The 23,916-nt window shown below is 42.1% G+C and overlaps 2 protein-coding genes across 2 annotated transcripts in view; both read left to right on the top strand.

The window, feature by feature from the left end:
- The window catches only part of slc2a3a (solute carrier family 2 member 3a), a 20,028-nt gene extending 5,948 nt beyond the window's left edge, over positions 1-14,080 (top strand). The window contains exons 3-11 of the mRNA XM_005745186.2: positions 2,678-2,779; positions 3,603-3,763; positions 4,484-4,724; positions 5,701-5,863; positions 7,240-7,427; positions 8,199-8,303; positions 8,395-8,493; positions 8,930-9,133; positions 9,213-14,080. Coding sequence (XP_005745243.1) covers positions 2,678-2,779; positions 3,603-3,763; positions 4,484-4,724; positions 5,701-5,863; positions 7,240-7,427; positions 8,199-8,303; positions 8,395-8,493; positions 8,930-9,133; positions 9,213-9,515 — 1,566 coding nt within the window. The 3' untranslated portion in view covers positions 9,516-14,080. The remainder of the gene's footprint in view (positions 1-2,677; positions 2,780-3,602; positions 3,764-4,483; positions 4,725-5,700; positions 5,864-7,239; positions 7,428-8,198; positions 8,304-8,394; positions 8,494-8,929; positions 9,134-9,212) is intronic.
- Positions 14,081-15,336: 1,256 nt separating this feature from the next.
- LOC102213876 (polyhomeotic-like protein 1) overlaps positions 15,337-23,916 on the top strand; it is a 15,429-nt gene continuing 6,849 nt past the window's right edge. The window contains exons 1-12 of the mRNA XM_013913858.1: positions 15,337-15,630; positions 17,550-17,677; positions 19,121-19,234; positions 19,656-19,727; positions 19,834-19,962; positions 20,042-20,206; positions 20,324-20,405; positions 20,693-21,669; positions 21,881-22,016; positions 22,105-22,316; positions 22,408-22,498; positions 23,338-23,425. Coding sequence (XP_013769312.1) covers positions 15,435-15,630; positions 17,550-17,677; positions 19,121-19,234; positions 19,656-19,727; positions 19,834-19,962; positions 20,042-20,206; positions 20,324-20,405; positions 20,693-21,669; positions 21,881-22,016; positions 22,105-22,316; positions 22,408-22,498; positions 23,338-23,425 — 2,390 coding nt within the window. The 5' untranslated portion in view covers positions 15,337-15,434. The remainder of the gene's footprint in view (positions 15,631-17,549; positions 17,678-19,120; positions 19,235-19,655; positions 19,728-19,833; positions 19,963-20,041; positions 20,207-20,323; positions 20,406-20,692; positions 21,670-21,880; positions 22,017-22,104; positions 22,317-22,407; positions 22,499-23,337; positions 23,426-23,916) is intronic.

Below are 23,916 nucleotides of genomic sequence, written 5' to 3'. Positions count from 1 at the left end.
AAACTATTCAGGAAAAAACACCATATAAGATGCGGTAAGCTGAACACAGCTTCAACCGTCTGTTTGTTGAAAAATAGTAACGCGACCGCACCTCATTTTCTTGTTAGTAACAGTAACGGCGTTGTAACGATAGAAATAGTCATTAGGCTCGGCATTTAACTGTTTTTTTCTTGTGTATTGGATGGGAGTTTTCTCTTATGTTCTGTCTCTCATAGTTCTGCTCTAACACTGCTTCTCTAACCTGTGGGGTTCCACAAGGTTCAGTCCTAGGCCCATTACATTTTTCTACTTCCTTCCCTTAGCTGTCATCATTAAATCTTTTTCTGAATTATTTTTTGTTCCAATTATATGCTGATGCCTTTCAAATGTCCAAGTGTCAACACCTGCAAAGGCTATATATATATAAGCTTACTACAATGTTTAACCCATATCAGTGATTGACACTCTCACCTTGTCTTACACACCAACAAAGCTGAGGCCATGGTCATAGCCCCTCCTGGTTTATATTCTAATTTCAGTCAAACTCTTACATCCTATTGTTCAGTCACAGTGTCTGAAATCTTGGTGTTATATTTGATGCCTCTCTGGGTTTTGACTTGCATGTAAAATCAGTGTTTCATTCCTTTTTTTTTCCCATTTGAGGAACATTTCTAAATTGCAACATGTGGTCTCTTTGATGGAACTGGAGTTCCTGCATTTGTGCCTTTGTGATTAGATTATTGTAATAGCTTGTTTCTTGACTTACATCAATTATCTTTTCACATCTCCAGACAACACAGAATGCTGCTGCCAGATTATTAACACATTCCAGCAAGTGAGCTCATATCACTCTCACTTTATATTCTTTACATTACACTCCCATTAGACTCCTATACAGATCACAGTTACTTATCATGGATCTCAAAGCACAGTTTTCATGATGGCGCTGTTGTTTTAATCCCTCCTGTTAACAATCAAGGGTCAATGAAGGTCGACTTTATCAAAGAACTCTATACTTATGTTTGAGAAATTGATCCTAGTCATGAGATTCAGGTCAAACTGGGTCACAGCAGCAGAAATTGGGCCACTGTGTCTTTGTTTCTGCTGATGTTAGTAATTCACCATGCAGCCGGTAATAAGGAGACCCACTGCTGACGGGGCGGAACTGGCTGCTGTTTTTGAGGCCGCATAGAGATGTCGATGGGCCTCAGGTGATATGCTGCCCTTGGTACAACAATATCACGGCGAGGTCACATATTATTAGCGTACACTGCACTTCTCAGGATTGTTTTTGTCTCAGGGGTGTTGGTTAAACACGACCAATCAGAGGGAGAGAGAAAAAGCTACAGGGATTTTATTTCCTGCACACTTTATTGTGCTGTTGATTTAGCATAATCCATAGCAAGCTTATTATATTAAATGTATTTCAATTATGATTTTAATGTCATTGCACTGTGCAGAAGGCAATGAAGAAAAGTGAAGGGCAATCTGCACTCTAAATATAGCAGACTCACAAATATTGAATCTAACTTTTCAAGCAGAACAAATATCCTGCACCTGGTTGTACCAAAGTCCTTCCAGAAGCAACTCTTGCCAGTCAACCTGAAAATGCCTCCAGGCAGTTATTTTTAAGTGCTTACCTAAATGAATAGTGAGCAAGCTATAACTTACATTTTGATGATAATGGGGACAAAAGCTGCACGTGTAGAATCATCACTCAAAAAACGCATTCAGCTGCTGAGCGGGTCACCACAGCAGAGGGATCGACATATTTGATTAGGTTTTACGCTGGATGCCCATCTAGGCTTGGAACCAGAACCAGGAGTAGCGGACTAGCTTCAGACCTTCAGAGTCTGGGTTTATGGAACACAACTAATCAAATAATGCAAAAGAAAGAATGTTATTTATCCTTAAGATAAGGGTAATGTGGCAAAAGTAAATCTTAATTAAGCCATTATTTCAGTTTAGAAATAAAAGCAATAAAAGCAATAACAGAAGCATGATACTTAAAGAGCAAACCCACCCTGATAAAACTCTTCATCATATCTTATCATCAGCGTTACTGAAGCTTACGAACATCTGATTGCAATAACAACAGTGATGGCTCCTTTATCACACACCCTAATTTCATTAAATAGATGAATAGATTGTGTTATGAGGCCCGGTTCTGTTGCAGGACCAGATGACGGCTTCAGGATTGAATTTCGTCTGCATTCAGTTGATTATCTTCAGGAAGGACAAACACAAGCAGGAAAACAGCTGATCACAGAGCCATGGCTCTACCCAGAAGGCACTTGAGTTTTTTGTGTATTATTGTTTCGAGTATATCTTTTCATGATTTTTCTGTTTGCCTTTAACCTTAAGAACGTCCTCTGAAGAATAAATAGCAGTGATTTGTGGTAGCAGCAGGTATGTTAATTAGAGTTCAAAGATGACGAGTAAGTGTGTGTCCCTACATGTGAGTGCTTCTACGTGCAGCCCGAGTGACTTCCCCGTTTGATTCCTGCTATCACTGCTCCTGTGACGCTGCATCTCTGACCTGTCTGGCGTCAGCTTCTACATTTTATTGCATCTGTCTGCCTCCTGCAATGATTTAAAATCCCATTATGATATCAAATTTCATATTCAATATCTTTGTCATACCTCTTCTTCTCCCTTCTCCTCTTCCTCCTTTCATTCCCCTTCTTTCTCCCTCCAGGACAAGCAGGTCACAGGTTATCTCCTGTTCTCCCTCGCCACCGCCGTCATCGGCTCTCTGCAGTTTGGTTACAACACAGGAGTCATCAATGCTCCAGAGATGGTTGGTGAATATTAGCAATCTAATGTGATGTAGGCTTCATACTGTAGGAGATATAAGTTATTGTAAAGATTGCAAATACAAATATCTGATTTCTCAAGCATTACAGCCGAGGTGGTTTGAACATAAACCACAAGATAACAGAGGAACTGTGGTGCTCACATCACTGCATTTTAACCCTTTAAAACCTGAACCGTGAAATAACTGCCAGAAAACTTTTTTGGATAATGGAGTGTTTGTTGAACCTTTAAACAAAATATATAAAAATCTCTCAAATCTTAATCTGCATATATGAGTTTTAATTTGTATCACATTTGCTACATCAGACATATATTTGCAAGTTAGTCATTAAAAATGTGTCATGCAATTTATATCATTTTTGTCACACTGAATATGTAGAAGTCTTAAAAACACATGTATCAAATATGATGCGCTTGGCTTTAAAGGGTTAATTTTGCTTGTTTTCAGAGAAGCAAATTTACATCAGAATTATATTAAGGCTTAAATTATAAAATGTTTGTGTTAATTTGGGGGAGATTTTTATTTTACTTAACTAAGAGATAAAAGTCAGTGCTTTATTAATGTGAAAGAATAAATAACAAAAATAACCTCTTTGAAAAAGTTGTTTTGGTTGAAACAGATCTCTCCATTTACCCACTTTTCTCACTTTCTAACTTTATCTTCGTTTTAAATATAGTTATTTTTTTGTTTATTGAACACATAAAATACCAAATACTATAATGTTCTGTCTATTCTTCTGTCTGGCCAGTTCTGTGAATTGATCTGTTTTCTCATCCTCTGTCTGTGCATCCATCTCTGCCTACAGAAACTCAAATCTTTCTTCAACGTAACCTGGTATAAGCGATATAACGAGGAAATCGACCCTGGTGTTTGCACCATTGTCTGGAGCGTTGCTGTTTCCATCTTCAGTGTGGGCGGCATGGTGGGCTCCTTTAGTGTTGGTGTCATAGCTAACCGGTTTGGCAGGTACGAAACCTTCTTCATCCTGTTGTGTAATATTATAGGTAACATGCAAGATTTATTTTCTTTCACCATCTTTAGCCAAAAAACCTTTTAGTTACAGCCTCTCTATAAGAACTGTTGTTTTTACTTTTAGAGCAGTTTTGTGGACATTAAGTCACAGCAGTGTTTTTCACTACATTGGCTCTGTGCATTTCCTGTTCGGTACAGCTGAACCATCACAGCCCATTACTGTTAATGGATCTCATGAAGCGTGTCTGTCCTGAGTTCGCTGCTCTGCTCTAACGTTCCCCAGAGTTGTTCCTTTATTTCTCCATTTCCTTCTAAATTGTTTATTTGTGGTGAGTCTGCTGCCAGTCACCATGTGAAGTTACTGGGAAGTTAACACACAGCTAATGCTAGTGTTGGCTAGCAAAATGAAAAGATGGTGTCCATATAACCTAAACTGTATTTAAACTGTTTTTTGTTTTTATTTCGTCTAAAGTTAAGCCTTTTAATATGGAAATCTATGGATACTTTTGGAACCAGCCTTGAGACGTCATTCCAGGAGTTTCAGTCTTTGGGACTTCTACATTAGCTTTAATTTTCCTCCCTGGAGTTTGGTTGAAAATGTTAGTTTTCCTTTGTCAAACGTTTTAGCATCAAGTTGTGGAGTTTTTTTGTACATTTTTTTGTTTTTTTTAATCATTAACATTCATATTCTTTCCTCAACCTCCCCATCCTCAGGCGTCGCTCCATGATCCTGGTGAACTCTCTGGCAGTGATCGGCGGCCTCCTTATGGGCTTCTCCACCATCTGTTCCTCCTACGAGATGGTGATCGCTGGGCGTCTGGTCATCGGCCTTTTCTGTGGCCTTTTTACTGGCCTGACTCCCATGTATGTTGGCGAGGTGTCACCAACGCCGCTCCGCGGAGCTTTCGGCACTCTGCACCAGCTCGGCGTGGTTGTGGGCATCCTGATCGCTCAGGTCAGCAGCTCTACTAAAAACTGCACACTAGAGATGTGTGACTGCTTGACTGCTTTAGGAAATTAATGTAATTTGCTGGAGTAAGCTTTGCACGGATCTGATTGTTTAATGCTGCAGGGGTTTTACTTTACAATATTAAGTGCCTCGAGGTGACTGCTCTTGTAAATTGGTGCTATTTAATCAAATGTAGTTGAATTGAAAGTTTATTAAGTCAAAGCTCAGAAGACATGTATATTAGGTTCATTTCGGGCATCTGAGCTAAACCTAGTTTGTATCAAGAAGTCTTTGAGTTATAGGAGTTTATTCATTATTAATTAATATGGATAATTATCATCGCTGTGGTCGTTACTCAAGAAAAGAAATGCATTACAATGCATTACACTTTTCCAGAAAGTTAAAGTTCACTTAATTACAATTTAACAACAGAAACCTTAGGATACAGTCCCACACGCTAAGACAAATGTCATTCCTAATGAGGACAAACTATCTTTCTTTTAGTTTTTACAAATGAAAAAAAGCCAACGTGACAAAGCAAAGATCAAAAGCAGCCCAAAGTGATCACTACAGTGATTCTACTTCAATTCAATTTTATTTATATTGCACCAAATTTACAACAACAGTTACCTCAAGGTGCTTTATATTGTAAGGTAAAGAGTCTACAATAAATCAGCGAAAACCCCAACAATTAGATGGCCCACTATGAGGAAGCCCCCTGGTGACAGTGGGAAGGAAAAACTCCCTTTTAACAGGGAGAAACCTCCAGGAGAACCAGGGTCAGGAAGGGGTGGAGGAACTGTGAGGCCGTGAAATATGAAAGTTATGCATGAATTTAAAACAAGATATTCTTTAGTCTTGTCTTACTACATAGTAGTATCTACAAGAGGATATCAGCTAGGATACACAGTGAGCATTAAAACTGATTGAGTTTTATTGTTTTTATCAGTTTTACCCTTTTTCTGTGTCCCCTGATGTCTAGATCTTTGGTCTGGAAGCTCTGCTGGGTTCAGACAACCTGTGGCCTCTGCTGCTGGCCCTGACTGTGGCCCCCGCTGTCCTGCAATGCATCCTGCTGCCTTTCTGTCCCGAGAGCCCCCGCTTCCTGCTCATCAACCTCAAACAGGAAGAGGAGGCACGCAACGGTACACAATAATACATCTATAAATATACTGCAATGACACACAACATTACTGCATTTCCTGCTGCTGTGCATGGATGGACTCCAACATCTTGGATTGCACCTGGTGGTGGTGTTTCTCTCTCTCCTCTGAAGCCTCAGTGAGGTCACAGTAGCACCACCTTTTTTTAGCTTCTGATTAGAATGGCGCACCACCTCACAGTAGAAGCCCAGAGCAGAATGGAAGCTGCAGTAGAAGAAAAGAGACTTGAGTTAGCAAACTTATATTCAAAACCATCACAACATGCTGAGCTAGCAAGAGCTAGCTCATTAGCAGTGGCTGGTTTTTCAAAATAAGAGCAAAGAAACTGTCTACTAATAAATTAATCACTTTACCTTAAAATATATGAAGCACAACACATACCAAGTATAGTCTTGTAAATGCTACTATTACTGTATATCTGCTACTAATGGGGATAATAAGGATTTCAATAAACTAAATTAAACTACCACCAATAGAAACGTAACTTCAGTCACTCACTGTTGTTAGCTTTATTGTCTCTATCCCCACGGCACCTATAACACTATAATATGTATTCTATTAGCACCAGCATTACTGCTAAAGACCACCTTGAGATGGTCCCATTGACTAACACAGTGTCTTCATGTAATAATGTTGGAACGACTCAGCAGTTACTACAGCACTGCAGCATTACAGCGACAGAAGCAGTGAGAAGGAGAGCGATTCGTTACAGATACACAGAGGTGGGATCAGCGGAGTCAGGAGGAAGGTCGAGCCTGATCAGAGAGTTCTTGAACAGACAGGTTTTGGCATCTGTTCAACATGTGGCCTGTTTGGTTTGACTCTGAGGCCCTGACCCACTTCTCCTTCATGCCTCCATAAGATAAACAAACACAGTTACTGTGACTGTTTAGTGACTGCAGATTCTCTACAGAAAGCAAAATTTAGCAATGTGTCCTGATGTTATGAATAAAGGTTACGATAAACAAAGCTGCTATAACTCACAATCTTTTGTGAAGGAATAAATATGCAGATTGTCTTTTTTAAACAAAACAAACTCTGACATTATGTCGGAAAATACTTTGAACTCAGCCTGTGTGAATCCTGCTGTGTAGCGCCCGCTGGTGGCCATTACAAGGTTATAGCTCATTTTAAAATGCAGTTCATGGATTGCAGGAGCCTGTCCTGAGTTTGATGTGTGATAAACATCCATGAAAATTAATCTGCATATGAACTGTGGTGAATTCTGTCCGATAGCTGTAAGTTGTTGTTCCAGCATGTTACTCTTGAATGTCTACATCTTCTTCTTGTTGCTGTTTTGTTTTTTTGTCTTTTGCATCTGTAAAGGTGAACAAAACCTGTCTCTGTTCTGTCCGCAGTGCTTGTGCGTCTGCGTGGCTCTGAGGATGTGAGCAAAGATCTGCAGGAGATGAAGGAGGAGAGCGCCAAGATGGCCAAGGAGAAGAAAGTAACCATCGCTGAACTGTTCCGCACGGCAGCGTACCGACAGCCCCTCTTCATCGCCGTCATGCTGCAGCTCTCCCAGCAGCTGTCAGGAATTAACGCTGTAAGTTTAATGGGTTTTATTGTCTGTTTTTGGTGCAGCTTTGAGGTGGTTAGTGCTGTCAGCTCACAGAAAGAAGCTTGTTCTCCCTATCCCTGTGTGGGATTACTTCGGATACTCTGACTTCCTTCCATAGACATCCATGGCATTAAGCTAATTGGTGAATTTGGCTGTGTTGTGAATATAAACAAGAGTGATTGCCTGCCTCTGTGCAACCTGCGACAGTGCTGGGATGGGCTCCAGCCTCCCTGGCGGCCCTGACTTGGATGGATGGAAGCTTAATGTTTATTTTTAGCTCTTCCTGTGCCCTTCATTTTTTTAAAAATCTATATAATAAAACTGATAAATATAAGTTATAAAAATAAAAATAACAGCAGTGCTAGAAGGTATCGCTCAAACCACAGGTCAGAGTCAGAGATGGAGGGCAGTTTAGCGCTCTGAGCATTTGTTATTACATGTCTGGATCTTTTAGTTAATTTGAAAAAAATATTGGCTAAAAGTCCTCTAAAGGTTGTTATTTGACTAAAAGAAATGTCTTATAAGCAACGTCATGCTATAAAACTGTGTGTAGCTATTATTCCTGGATGTTGGGTAGGTTGGGCTGTTATATTCTCACTGTTGGCAGCTCCCAGAAGGATCCTATAGAAAAATTGGTTTATAAAAGATGGAGGTCAGCGGGAAAATAAAATATGCATTATTTATTTTGATACTGTTATAAATGAGGTAATATTACATCCCTCATATTCTCACTTCCATCCTCTCTACCTCACTCAGGTGTTTTATTACTCCACTGGGATCTTTTCCTCAGCTGGTGTGCAGAAGCCGATCTACGCCACCATCGGAGCCGGCGTCGTCAACACCATCTTCACCATTGTTTCTGTGAGTGACGCCGCCGTGTGTCTTCTTCATCTTGGTATGCGTTTGTGTGCGCTGGGAAGCACACGTCACTCACAATGTCCCTGTCCTACAGTTGTTCCTAGTGGAGAAAGCAGGGCGCAGGACTCTGCACCTCCTGGGACTGGGTGGGATGGCGGTTAGCGCTCTGCTTATGACTGTGTCCCTCCTGCTGGTGAGTTCAGTGACGTCAGAGAGCAATACAGAGACTGAGTAAGAACAAAGATGTGATTGATTCTCTCCACAGCCAAAACAAAAGTAAATGCGACATCAGCTGTTTGGTTTTGTTGCTATATTGAATGGCCGATGCAGTATTTCCATCAGTTATTTCCCATAGCATTTATATATTTAAAAGCAATTAATTGGTTAATTATTCTATTATTACTTTTTTCTGTATTTTTGTCCCTTGCCATTTTCAGTCAGTGGTTTGTATAAAGATGCGGAAACGTGGGAAAAAATTTAAAAACAAAATAATAAATAATTAAGGAGCAAATAAATATACTTAGTTCCACTGAAAAGCAAATAATTCACCATTGCATGCTCTCACTAACTGTTAGATAAGCTAATCTTTGTGTTCCTGCAGTAGTAGCTCATTCTCTTTGTCTGTGCAGGATAAAATCCCTGGTATGAGCTACGTGGCCATCTTGGCTGTCATGCTTTTTGTGGCTATGTTTGAGCTGGGCCCCGGTCCAATCCCATGGTTCATTGTGGCCGAGCTGTTCTCCCAGGGGCCCCGCCCGGCAGCCATGGCTTTGGCCGGCTGCTGTAATTGGACGGCTAACTTCCTGGTTGGAATGAGCTTCCCCACACTTCAGGTAAGGGAGAGGTGATCGTTTTTTTCTTGTGGTTTATTTTGCTGTAGATCATTCTGACTCTGCTCTCTCCTCTCCTCAGGGGTGGTTGGGCCCGTGGGTGTTCCTCATCTTCACCGGCTTACTGATCGTCTTTTTCATCTTCACATTCATCAAAGTGCCCGAGACCAAAGGCAAGACCTTCGACGAGATTGCTCGTGGCTTTAGTAGCGCCGCACCTCCTCCTTCCTCGTCCGCCGAGGATCCTCCAGCCAGTGCCAGCACTGCTGTGACACTTCCTGCCTCTCCTGTGAAGGAGAAGGTCCCACTGGTGGAGGCACCAGCAGCAGCTCCATCTCCGGTGGCTGAGACCACACCTCTTGAAGCTAAACAGGAGAGCAAGTAGAGCAGGTGTAGATGAGGTTTTAATGGATAAGAGAGGTTATAAACGAAGGAAGAGCCACAGCAATTTTAGACATACTCTAAATTGGAACTAAAGCTTATTTTACAGCAGGCTTAGATAACAATAGCGTTACGAGTTCATGGGTTTGTACCTTTGAAAGGTCCTACTTTCTGCTCTCATCATCGCACTTTGGACTTCTTGTTTTTCTGAACGTTCTCACGCTTCCTTCTTTTAAATCCTCTCTTCCTTTGAAAAGAAACATACATTCCTAGGAATTCAACTGCACTCATTGACAGTGTGACTCTTTTTCAACACGGCAGTGAGTCTCAGGATGACACACTGTAAAACAAAATTGAAGCAGGCGCGGGTAACAGTCAAGGTGAAAGGATGACGCTTTTATGAAGGGGTGTAGGTGTCTCCTTAAACATAATGTTTGAGTTCAGGCCTGAGTGATGTTAGAATAACAATGATCCACATTTTTTTAAACTGACACACTTCTGTTTAAAATATTAGACATGTGTCGTAGTGGGCAGTATAGTGCCGTGTATATTTTAGCTGTAGTTCATATATTATTACGTATATGGAAACGTTCTCAAATCGCAGGTCTGAAAGGATAATTGCAGTTTCTGCTTTCAGCATTTGATTAAGTGCTCACAGAGAGCTCTGAAGAGCAAAGCCAAAGAAATGGTGAACACACAACCTGAAATCGGCTCTTCACGGCGGGGATTTAACAGCCGCACAGGTCACGCTAACTGTAGAAATTCTGAAAGCTCATAAGATGGCCAAAGCTGTAATCCAGTATGCCTTTGCTTACTTGGAGTTTGGCGCCACCCTCAGTAATAACTGACAATTGCAGAGGTGTTCTGCTTCATCTTTGATCTTAGAGTTGATGTAGTTGGTGATGAATCCCAAATTTACTCCAAAAAATGTCCCGTTCACCAGAGAATTTAAAGTTATAATTATTCTATATAATGTTTATATAGACACTGAATATATACAAAGAATTATTATTTTTAGGACTGTGCCCTGTAAACAAAAACCCTTTTAATTATTTTACACACGTAGATTACGGTGCAATGTATATTATTTTGTTAAAGGGAAAATTATCATAGTATTTATAACCTTAGAAACTGATTTTTGTATAGAGTATATAGTTAGAAATCAAACAAAGAACTGTAGTGCTTTCCAGATTTGCCCCAAGGAGGGAACACAGAGTTTGCAATAAGCTCTGTGTCCATCACCTAAAATGTAGCTCAGAGATTTAGATGCATTAATGCACCTTGTTAACCAGAGAAGCGGCAACGCAAGCAATAGAGCCAAAATCAGCAACGTAGAAGTCATTGAGCACAATAGCGCTTTATGTCTAACCTACAGAATAATCGAAACTATATTTACCTGCAGAACACTTATATCTGTCAGAGCTGATGTTAGAATAGATAAAAAGTCCTAAACTCTCAGTGAGCTGAGAATGGGCAGAGACCATTAAAGGGGGAAGTGCTAATACTGTAAGGATAACGGGTGACACAGCTGTCTGTGATGGTTCATGGGCTTTTATTTTAAATTATACTTTTTTCCACAAAGGGAAAATGACATAGTGGACATTTTTTAGTATTGTGTTTTCGTTCTGAAATGGAACTGTATGTGGTTTTGTTTTTATTTATATTCAGAAATTGCAAAGGACTGACTGGGGCTTTAATTCTACAAAAAACAAAAAAACATCTGGAAGCAGCTGGTCTGGATGCAGGACCCAGTGATTGGAGGGCAAAACCTTTTTTTTCCAGCAGACTTTATTACCTATGTGCTCCGAATGCTGGAGTTTTCTTTAAAGCTTTCTTTCTGTTGTTTGATTACGGGAACACTCAGAGAACCGAGGTTACGTAACCTCCAGCGCATCTCAGCTCGCTCTGAGAAAGTGCGTTAAATTATTTTATCCTTCAGGTCAAAATGAACTTCATCTTTCCTCATTTCTGCTAATTTTTCCCATACGTGCATCAGATTTGTTAACGTGACATGAAGAATGTCTTCAAATGCTTTAAAAATCCTTCGAATGGCCCAAATGCACTAAAACGAACCTTTGACGCAACACTGTAAGAGTATAAAAATTGTTTATTCTTACAAAAGCTGTAAGACTAAATGACTTAATAAGCAACAAGCAGTCTTGTGTATTTCATACATTAATAGTGATTCCCACATAATAACATGAACATTAACAACCACGATTTGTAGAAATGAGACCACATCTGTGTGGTGTGAGTCTGGCTTTACGTGCTTGGGTCCAGATCCTGCCAACATTGTGACGCTTTGTCTGAAGAGTAGCACCATCAGCCATTACAGATTTATGTATTCCAAACAGTGTGCAGTGTGTGTGGTGTAGACATGTGTGACACAAAGTATATTTTATACATTCTGTCGTGACTGCGTGAATTCCTGTAGTTTCATGAAAAAAGCTATTTTCACTCATGCTGCACAACAAGGATATATTTATTGATTTATGTATTTATTTATGAATTTATTGTAATTATTGTACACTGGCAGAATATTTGTGTGGACACGACTTCTTTCAATGCTACCTGCCTCATTTAAATGGTGGAAATATATAACTTTGCAGACCTGTTGAACTTGAGAGATTTATTGAGAGGAATATTTCTTGCAATGAGGGGATTGTTTGTGCAGTCATGACTTTGTTGTGTATTGCTGTATTTGTGGGTGATGTACTGTGCTTGCATTGAGGGAGGGGTGCGGTACGCTCCTTCTCGCCGGTGGTGTTCAGTGTTGTGTTTAGTCTCTCGACCCTGTTTAGTCACACGCAGCTTCTTCAATGGCACTAACACTGAGTCTGATATTTAAAGTTCTTTCTGTTACACAGCCTGCCCTGTTGGCCTTTTGTGATACAGGATACCTCCAAGATTTGAGTTCACTGCTCTCAGCATTGAGGTCACGGGTGGAGCAAAATGTTTAAAGTGGAGTTTAAAAACGTACAGCTTGCTTTTGATGTGGAAGGATTGGATTTTTGCAACCTTCATGACAACACTGTAACAATATTCCAGTTAATATTTGCAAGCATGAATCTGTTATTTTACAGTGTTCCTACTGTAATCTACAACAACAGTTTCCTGCTGTAAAAATATTACAGCTCTGTGCAGTATCTAATATTCAAAATTACCTGTATTTTCACAGCTGTTTTGTAAACTTAGAACCTCTTATTCTAACTGTGGTGGAAAAGTGAATATTGTTTGTTAAAGTTGGCAAAACTTCTTCAACAGGGCTTTAAAACCTGAATGATTTGGGGTAACTCAGCCCTGATTCAACCCCTGCTTTGACTGCAGTGCATCCCAAATGTATTTGAAAGGATTTAAAACAGATATATGGACCCAGGCTCACACTGCTCCCAACAGCTACTTTATGCACATGTACGAACCCAAAACCCTCAAAACCTTCCACTTACTGTACAAAGATAGTATAGCTGTTAATTTGTAAATATGTATTTTTTAATAGAGTACTATTTATATGTTGACTTTGGCCATTGTATGTGTGTTTGGTTCCTTTTTTAGTTCGGGGTGCACATTGTCATTACTGTATCTCTCACTCTGCTTCTTTGGCTCTTAACATCCAGCAGATCACCGGTGGCCGTGTTAGATTGTAGTTCGTCTATTCTTCTGCTTCCTTTTTGGGTGTAAAGTAAGCAAAAGCTCCCTGAAATGTGGTGGATATTAACCCAGCCCTAATCATTTAGATCGCCTGAGATCTGGTGGATGTTAACTGGTTAACTAGTACCCTTGCACATTGTACACAATCTGCCTGTGAGTAAGAGTCAACTCACAGACTAACACTGCTGTCCCTGCTCTTTACTGTCCACCGGCTGTACGTGCCTGGTCACATTACACTCAGAGGTGTTTAGCACTGCTCAGTTTGGTTAGGACTTTTAGCCATATTGTTACACTTGAAAATTTCACAATAAACTGTCAAAGCTTTTGTGTTTTAAACCAGCAGTTCTGGTAATATTCATGCATTGTCATAGATATGAATCTATCACCAAGGAACAGGTCTCAACAGTTCACTTTGGCTGCTGTGATCTTTGTTCTGTTTGTGTTTCCGGCGTCGGTTTGGTCCTAACGTGTGTTGTTGATGTGTAAATAGATGTTTGAGTGTCATGTACTGTAATTCTGTTTGTGCCTCTCTCACTGTTATTAAATGTGTGTCTTTGTGAGAAAGCTTCCCGTTGCTTCCAGTATGTTAGAAAGAACTCGCTGGTTTACTCAGTAACAATAAACGAGGTTCATCTGAAACTTGAAGGCCGTGCTGTGGTTAGTGACTGGGTGTTATTTTAGACATGTTTCAAAAAGCCAGTATCTTTATCCATAGTCTTTGAGTGGCAGCCAAAAATGAAGCCAAGTGATATTGATCATATGTTTTGATGGAAATAGACCAAGCTGGTGATTTAGCTTTTTATTTTATTTTATTTTATTTCTTTACATTTTTCTGTGCAACAACAGTGATGCACCCCGGCCTTTTTTGTTTGTACTGTACAAACCAGTTATTATAATGTTGTTAAATAAAATATTCATCATGTAACTGCACACAGTGTGACCATCTTTCTTTCAGCACTCATGAAATTTTGTTTATAATATCCTCTTAACACGTAGTGTATCATATTTGATACATACAGTTTTTATGAGTTTTTGAGATTGCACAATACACTATTGAGCAAAAAAAATACAAGGTGCAGCAAATATGATACAAATTAAAACTAATCTATGCAAATTAATATATTTTTTATTTGTCAGGAGGCTCAATAAAGGTTCCATGTTCAAAAAAGACTTTTTAGGATTTTCTGGCAATTATTTCATGGTTCAGACTTTAAAAGGATATTACATTTTCCTCCCTCATAATCTAAACACTGATTTATTCTGAGTTATTCAATAAAAACTGAGCCAAAATGCAGAAGTGGTGTTTGAAAAAGTGAGTACATCCCACGATTCAATAACTCGGAGAGCCACTTTTATCAGCAATAACTTAAGGTCATGGTTTTCTGTGTGTCTTTATCAGTCATGGCTGAGGAGGAATTTCAGCAAAGCCTTCTTTACAACGCTGCTTCAGTTCATTGAGGTGTGTGGACATTTATTTATTCACAGCTCTCCTGAGGTCCTGACACAGCATTTCAGCTCAAGTTAGATTGCAGTCTGGCCATTGATTGGACCACATGATTCGTCTTTTTCAGCCATTCTGCTGCAGATTTGCTGCTGTGCTTGGGATCATTGGCCTGTTGCACGACACAGTGTCGCTCAGGCTGAAGCTGTTGGGCAGATGGTCTCACATTTGACTCTAGAATACGTTGGTATAGAATGACTGCAGGTACCCAGGTGAATCTTTTTTCAGTTTCTCCTTATATATATTTATATATCATACCTTATATCTCCTGTTCCATTGGTGGACATTCATATTAAACATGGCCAAAGTTAAAAATAATGAGATCAGTGTGTCCACAAGTAATTCCTTCACATTGCTCTAAACACTTGACTTCTGACAGGTATACCTTTTTTTTTTTATTAGTATGAAGTTATAAAGACAAGATATCCCTAAAATGGTCATCTCAGGAAAAGAAGCTCCACCCACCTGCCGTTCAAACCTTCTGTTGTTAAGTGTCAGCCAATCAGAAGGAAGGGAGGGGGAGGAAGCTGAACCACCTTGTGTCAGATGAATATAGGTGCAGGATGAACAAGTATCATGTCAAGTTGTGAAAAATGCAAAACTACTCTGGTGTCCAGTAAAACATGAAGTTTGAGATCATGCTAAGCATGTTGATCCCGAAGCCTTTGGGGGTAAAGTGAGCCCCTGTCCCCGTCCTGCTCCGTCATCGTGCAGCGCCGGAAAGGGCCGAGCAGAAAAAAGAAGGAGGCGTTTCCACACATCAGCTGCAAATTTATGCAGAACAGTAAAATCAGTGCTGCTGCTGCCGCTTCGAGCGTCCTGCACAGAGAAGAAGAAGAAGACGGGCGAAAAGAGCAGCAGCACCGGGCACAACGCAGACAAGAAGCCCGGCGGATCGTTGCATCGCTCGGTGTCGCTCTGCAGCGGGCAGCCGGTGCAGGAGGAGCCGGACGAACCCGGAGCGGTGACGGTAAGTTCGGAGCGAGAGCCGCGTTAACGAGCCAGACAGCAGCGGTGGAGGCGGGGGGGCTAGCGGGAGGCTAGGAGGAGTAGCCTCCGGTGGATCCAGTGTTAACTGGTCTGAAACATGGAGGATGGCTAGCTAACGTTAGCGCTGTGTGAGCTGCTCAGGTGGCTGTTTTTGGTGGCTGGTGGAGGCTGGAGACGGAGGCAGACTGTAGGTGCTGGGACAGGATGGTTGGAGGAGGAGGAGCAGTGATAAAGGAAACTGCAAAAAAAAAAAATGATTGTGAACACCTGGTCTGAACAAGTCCTGTAAGGTGGTGAAGTAGATGCAGAAAGGCTGTGTGAGCGATGCTTTTGGAGATGTTTCTCATGCAGGAGCCTTTGTACTAAAGCACGTTTCCCCGTTTTATTCCTGTGAACCCCCGAAAATGGATGCTTTATAATGACTTCCTACCTAAACCAGATAACCTGATTAAAATGATAAACTGCTGCAAAGAGGAAATGAATGTGCATTTTTAAATTGCATGTTACAGTTAATTATATCTTTACAGCTGCCATCTTCATCCCCTCACACGTTCCAGGCCTTTTCCTGCATGTCCAGACGTGCAAAACGGAACAAGAAAAAAAAATCTAATGCAGAGCTTTAATTTACACAAGCATAAAATACACCTTTGTTTATCAAATGGTCAAAAATAAGAAGAAAATGCACAGACTTCTGTCTTTTATCACTTCACTCTGAGGTTCATACGTTACAGCAAATATTTGCTTTTTCTTACACACAGATTCGTGTGTAACAGTAACCATGCATTGATGATAAAGGTGATGACGGCAATATTGTGTCAAAAATCCACGTCTTTAATATCAGAGATGACTGAATTTTGTGCATGGTTGCAGAATCCTTTCCACCTCCAGCTCTCGCATTTTGAGTTTAAAGCATTTGCAAAATGATTTGACAGATATCTTTTTTTTTTGCACATTTTTCCCTCATTTTCTGCATATATGTAAAGAATATTATTATTATTATTATTATGATTTTGTTTTTTTACCACAATCCTTGTGACAGCCTGACTTACATTAATTTGGCAAATCTGTAAATGCAACCTGATTTCATTAATCATTTTAGTTGTGCAGTTTAGAGGTACTTTCATAGTCTTCCTGTCTGCAGGATGCATGTTGCATGTCGAGGGGGTTAAAATTGAATCTGCAGCTTGTCCACAGCATGTAAAACAAGAATGTGGTGGGTCGGTCTTATATTGGGCTTTGGTGAAGCTACTTAGTTCATCGACTGCCCCTTAGGTCAACTTTCTGTTGATTGGCTGCCCCTCATAAGCAGAAGGTTTAAACAGGAGGTCGGTGGAGCTTCTGTATACCTGAGATGTCCCCTTTTCTGGACATCCTACAGATCCAAGCAGGAAAAAACTGCATATAATTTACCAAAGTTTCAAGTAATGAGGGCAGTAAATGTAATCTTTCATATGAACGTCCATACTAAATCCATCCCTTACTGTGTGTGTGTGTGTGTGTGCGTGCGTGTGTGTGTGTGACAGAAAAAAGGAAAAGCTTGATGGAAGCCCTTTAAAGGTGTAAACTGGTCTGTGGAGCATTGTGTCCGTCTCCATGGTGGCGATAGGAAAAAACGGCTGTCAGCGAGACACTCAGTCGTTGTGATTTACTGCCATAAAGAATGAAAACATTTTAAAATGTTGAAAGTGTTAAAAATAACCAGCAGCAGAACTACATCAGTCATCCACGCTGTAAAAAGTGTTTCACAGCATCTCGACTCTGTGAGGTCTGCTGTTTGTCAGGAACCGTGACAGGTGTGGAGTTTTTTTCCTCCTCTATCCATCAGACTCTCGCAGAGAGAGAAACTGGTGTTTGTTTCATCCTGTGTTTGACTGACGGACGCCTCATCTGTCTCCTCAGCAGCCATGGAGACAGACGGAGAGCAGAACCAGCAGGGGGCCTCGACCAATGGAAGCGCTCCGTCTGGGACCAGCTCCCGCCCCTCTCCCATGAATTCCATGTCTCTGTATGAAAGGCAGGCGGTCCAGGTAGGTGTGAGTGTTTATACCTGTGTGGCTACAGGACCAGACCACATTGATTTTCACACGCTGACAATGAGGTCCTCACTTCATGGGAAAAGCTTTTAAAGGCTCGGTTCACAGCTGCCTTTAGAATTCAGGTTAAGATCAGTTTAGTTTAACAGTTAAAAACGAACACACATGTTAGTTAGCTGGATTTCCAGTTTTGGGCCTCAGTAATAATCCAAGTGTTCCAGGATTGTTGTGCGCAAAGGGGGGGAAAAGGCATCGCGTTAAAAATATTTAAAATGCTTAAAAATGTAAGTTTTGTTCGACAGGAAATGCGTTTCTTTGTTTGTAAATGTGAAAAAAGGGAGACATCCCTGATTAGAAACCAGTGCTCATCCTCAAAAACTATTCCCCCCTCCTCCCCAAGTAGGAAGTGGTCATAATCTTCATGGGGTGGCTTTTAATGACCCCTACCATCTTTAATATCTCGCTGTTCTCACACTTGAACCATACCTTGAGGGTGATAGCCCGGCAGCATGGTGCATTGTTCTGCTTTCGAGTTGTTATTGTTGGGCTAAAAGTAGGTTGCATGCCTGGGGATTCGATTGCACGTATACAGGTCTAGATTCAGGTCTAGACTTTAAAAACGTGACTCGTGGGAGCGTTTGGTTCTTTGCATAGTTTAAAACTCATTTCAGATGCGTCGTGAAACACGTAAAATAGATCCCTGTGGCAAAACCTTCACTGTGATGTAGGCGGAGCATTTATAATCCTGCCAGTAAACAAAATTGTAATAAAAATTAATAGAAAATGGTGATATCACTTTGCATTTTCATGTCCAAATTGTGTTTTTGGCTGCAGCGTTAACATGGACTGTTTGCGTGTAAGCAGGGGCAGAAAGTGTGTGTGGCTCATTTGTCTTCATAATTTCTGATTTATGTGTTAGCCGATGGACAGAAACTGATGAAGACTGACTGAATCGGGGGGGTAAAGAAAAGAGACCGAGTCGTGCTGGGTGTGATGGAGGCTGGGTGTTATTTTCTCAGGCTTTTGTCACCCTGCACGGCCATCTGTCTCTGTCACCCGGCACACACTAATCCAGCCCGCCGCGCTCGCTTTCATCCCCCGACTTATTACTGTACGAGCCTCCCCTCATACATCAGGCAGCTGGCAGGTTTCTGCAGCTTCGCTCTCTCTCTGCTCCTTCTGCACTCGTTTCTCTCAGTCGGCTCTATCCCCTCAATTTTCTCTGCACTTCCTTTTCCATCCTAAATTTCTCCCATCCCTCACTCTTTCATGTCTTCTTCTGACTCTTTGCCGTCATGTTTTCCATCCCCATCTTTTCACAGCACTTTACTTCCTTCATGCTCCGTTCCTCCCTCCCCCTTTTTTTCTTTCTTCTCCTTCTCCAAAATGCTGTCCCTCCTTCAGTTTTCATTTTTGGCCGTCTGCTCCTCCCTCCAGGCCCTGCAGGCGTTACAGAGGCAGCCCAATGCCGCTCAGTACTTCCAGCAGCTGATGCTGCAGCAGCAGATCAACAACGCAGCACAGCTGCAGAACCTGGCAGCTGTGCAACAGGTAAAGGTGTGTGCAAATTTCACTTTGTTTCTTTCAAGTAAAGGAAGTTATAAACATCCTGCACGTGTTGTTTGCAAAGCACAAAGAAAAACTATTGTAAGAAATAAAACGATACATGATGACGCTGTAAGAGCGTTGCGTAAGACAGATTGCCACCTACTTGCATGCAATAATTAACTCCCATGAAAACCAGAAGAAAAAGGTGGGGAGGCCACGTCTACAGTCGATGCTGGACAGCTGTGGGTTGTAAAACATGGAGGCTTTGTGGCCAGAAACAAAGCTGAGCATATTTTGCATCAACCACACAACAGCCTCTGTAAACATCTCAGTTTTCATTTTGTTTGGAGTTTATTGAAACCTTAAGCTGCTTTTTTTCTCTGTCTCTTCCCTTTCTTCGTTTTACTTTCTTTGTTTTTTTAAGGCCACTCTGGCTGCCAGTCGTCAGTCAAGCCCCTCCAGCAGTAGCTCTTCTCAGACTACCAGCACAACCGCAGTACGTAATCATACAAAAACGATAGCTCTTCATGCCACAAAATCAGTACCGCTTTTTTTCCTTCGAGCCACAAAGAATCTTAAAGATGCACGTTCCTGTTCTTCAGGTCAATGTAACATCTGGATCAGGGTCTACAACCAGCAGCCGTCCAATGGGTGCCTCAGCAACATCCACAATCAGCCAATCAGTGCTGCTTAGTGGGACAGCTGGAGGGCAGGGCCAGATGTACCTGAGAGTGAGTTTGATCAGATGGTTTATGTGCGGCAGCTCAGTTTTGTGCATTTTAATGGCTTTAATGTCTTTTTGTCCTGCAGGTGAACCGCTCCCTTAGGACGCCTATCCCCTCCCAGCTCATTTTCATGCCCGGCAGCACTGCAACTACTGCTGTGGCAACTGTTGCCCAGCAGCCACAGGCTCAGCAACAGCAGCAGGAAGTGCCTCCGACTTCCTCATCCAGCAGCCAATCTGATAACGACCAGGTGTGTGGCTAACATAAAAATGTTCTCATGGCTTGAAGACACATTCTTTCGTTCTTCAGCAACAAAGTGACAGATGGGTGTTTTCACCCAAACATTTGCTCTGTGCTCCATCTCCAGGTACAGAATCTAGCCATGCGAGGTCTGTCGGGTCCTAAAGGTGTGGGTGTTAAGACTGAAGCCCCAGAGAGAAGTGACTCGGGTAGGAAAGAAAGAAGCGGAATTAAACACATAAATGAGCTTTGTAATGCTCTGAAGGTTGTGTATGATGATGGAGCCTGTGGTGGATTTGGCAGAAATTTCAGAAGCGTACACTTAATTTGGACTTTCTCATTTTAGTTATAATAATATTGAAGCAAATTCATGACAGTGATTCAGGTTTAAATGCTTTTATATGTAACGTAACATTAATTTGGGGGTGAACTGCCGTTTTAAATGTGATGAGTCACTAAATAGACACTAATATATTTTCATTCTTATTTTTCCCAGCTGCCTACTCGCTGGTCCAGCCCTCTCACCAGTCTACCCCTCAGTCCCCCACCAAACCAAGCCAGCCTCAGCCCCAGCCATCCCACATCAAAATCCCTACCTACCCCCAGCCTACTAATCTCAAAGCTCACCCCGTCTCTTCTTCCGGTGCCTCGTCGTCCTCGTCGTCTTCCATCCCTCTCTCCCAGCTCTTACTCCACGGTACTCGAACCCTCACCACAGGAACCACAGCTCCCACAGCAGCACATACTCTGGTCTTGACATCCAACGCCACATCTCAGCCCCACGGGTACCCGGTGGGCACGGCAACCATCAAACCAGCGGTCAACGCTCAGACTCTGGTGGTGCAGCCTCTACAGAAAACCTCACTCGGTGCTGAGAAATCAGGCCACGGAAACGGACCCATCCCCATCCAACCTAAAACTTTACAGGGGCTCCGCCTGCCCCTCCAGCTTCCTTCAAGGAACCCCCCTCCCATCCTGCCCGCCCCGCCGCCTGCCAGCAGCTCCGGCCAGCCTCCCCACACGCCTCACATCCCAGTGCAGATAGTGGGAGCCAGGCAGAGCACACTTGGAAATGCCCAGGCTCTCGCTCTGGCCCGTGGCAGCTGCAGCCAGGATGGTGCCGCCGTCCTCAGCAGCTCCTCTAGTCTGCTCACCATGGTGGCGTCCATCGCTTCCAGGGAGGGTGGAGTCGTCGGCCGAGGGGTGGGGCTGAAGACGCTTCAGTCACCCCAGGAGGCTCCCCCCTTGGCTCAGGTGTCTCAGGTGCATCCACAAGCCAATCAGAGCTCTGGACAGAGTCAGAACGGACAGCTGGCTTCAAGCCCCGCCTCTTGCTGGCCCTCCACCATTTCATCTCCTCCCCCCTCGCTGTCTCGCTCCTCCCTCTCTTTCCACCTGGTGACCGAAGAGCAGAGAGCAGCATCAGCTGGTGTAACCACCAATGGAGACTCATCAGGAGGTCAGACGCCACAGGTCAGCTGAAGCAGGATTTAAGTGATTCTCATGAATCAGACTTGATGTTTTTCTAACCCACACACATTTCTACATGTCACAGATGGTGATTTTGGGTTCTAGCACTAAAACAAACACGCTACTCAGCCATAACTGCTCCTTCCTTGTGTAAATATTACATCCTACAATCACTCTCAGTGTCTGTCTGTATCTGTTGGCACTTTTTGTTTAGAGTAAACAGACGACTGGCTCTCTGAAAAGAAAATCAGACTCGAATTCAGCCAATGACGAACATGGCCCCTCCCCTCCACGGCTCCAGCCAGTCAGAGATCATGCCTCGGCCATCCCAGCCAATCCCGTCGATGCAGGTAATAACATAGAAATACATCCCTGTAAAATACTGTCAACACACACACTCGGTGAAAAACAGTATTTATCTTCCTCTCACCTCTCCAGGCTCTGCTGCTCCTCCTCCTCCTCCTCCACCTCCTCCTCCTGCATCCTCTCCTTCTCCTCCTGCATCCTCTCCTTCTCCAGTGCTGCTGGTGTCCCGTGGGACTTGTGGTCAGGGTGAGAGAGCTCCTCCACCTCAAGCTGTGGTTAAACCGCAGGTTCTTACACACCTCATAGAGGGCTTTGTGATCCAGGAGGGGGCGGAGCCTTTCCCTGTGAGTACATGGGATTTGTAGTTTGTTTTTTTGTTTTGTTTTTCTTGTTTTTGTCGGTCGCTGACTCTTAAACTGAATTTGTGTTTGCCAGGTCTGCGGTCCAGTCAAGGACTCGGCTGGTGAAGATTTGACTAACGACAGTCCAGACACTAACCCGTCGGAGACTGTTACCACAGCAACAGGTAACAGCCAGACTGCTTAAAGCACTGCTGCTTTAAAGACACGTTTAAGGGCTGAAATCAGAATCATAAATATCTACTGTAAGGTTTCTGGGATAAAGTTGCCTCTGCATGAGAAACGGCTCTTAAAATCTTGAAAATCAAAATGTGATTTCTTCATTGCTGAAGTCTCTGTGCATTAGCCATAGTACATGTTTTATTGTTGTTGTTCTTTGGCCGTTAGCGTTTTATTATCCTCTATATTTTTAGTTATTTACTTGGTGTGCCCAGTTTTCTAGCTAGATTCTCATTTTCTTCTTTTAAGTCACACAGTCATGATTTGCTGCACAGTTTTTTCTTTATACGGTACACGGTGACTGCCATACTGGACAGTAGATTACAGTAATGTATATTAAAGGCAGACCTTGGTACAGCTGATATCTTCAAAACTGAAACACATAAAAACATTTTGAGCATTATGAATGTAGAGAATTGGAGGGAAAATATGAACGATATGAATTTTTTTTTTTGTTTTGATTTTTTGGTGATCTGTCCCTTTAACATTACAACATGGACATGGCTTATGGGATTTAATGTTGTGTAACAAGATGACCCTTGTTTGCCCTGTTTGTTTGAGCTGGGCTGCAGGAAAGCATAAAGACTTTAATTATAACTTTCAAGCTGGGAATTTCCCACCTCTGAGTCTAAACCGCAGGCAGCGCGATATCACAAGAAAATATCATCGCAGTCTGATTTTCTGTGTGTGGACCGGGACTCATAACCCATTGGAGTATATAATACCACGTTTGCGTTTGTGTATTATTCACCATCTGCTTTGTTCTGTCTCTAAACTCTCTCCTCAGTGCTGAAGTGTGAATACTGTAAAAACTTTGCTCCTGCCAGCCAGTTCCGAGGCACCAAAAGGTTCTGCTCCATGTCTTGTGCCAAGAGGTACTTCAAAATGCATGAAACATATACAGAATAAATCACTGTACTGCAAACAGCTGCAGCCACTTCAGCTTATTTCACAGTGCGAGTGATGAACGTCTGTTTCTAGTTACAGTGCAGTTTGTCATAGATGCTGTGCAGTAAGATTTGGATATCTTGAAGTCAAACAAAACTGCATGAAGCTCAAAACCTCAATCCTCTTTGAGGCTTTTAGTTCTTAGTTATATACAGTGTTTCCCACATAACTGCACTGTAATTGTGCCATGCAGTGCATGTGTGTGCCTTCTTAAATAAATGGAAAATAAATCCTTTATATAATAACGTCTGCTTTCCCATTTACAAACTGCAGCATCTAGAACTGCAGCTGAAGGCTGACTGCTTTAGTAGAATCGACTGCGTGCATATGTATATATTAGGGCTGCAACGATACACAAAATTCACGGTTCGGTTCGATACTTTGGTGTCACGGTTCGATATTTTTTCGATACAAAAAA

The sequence above is a fragment of the Pundamilia nyererei genome, unplaced genomic scaffold (assembly GCF_000239375.1).
Source record: "Pundamilia nyererei isolate P.nyererei 1_Seehausen unplaced genomic scaffold, PunNye1.0 scaffold00155, whole genome shotgun sequence".
In the NCBI taxonomy this organism is placed as follows: Eukaryota; Metazoa; Chordata; class Actinopteri; order Cichliformes; family Cichlidae; genus Pundamilia; species Pundamilia nyererei.
The sequence above is the reverse complement of the archived record's forward strand: the minus strand, read 5'-3'. Positions and strand labels throughout refer to the sequence as shown.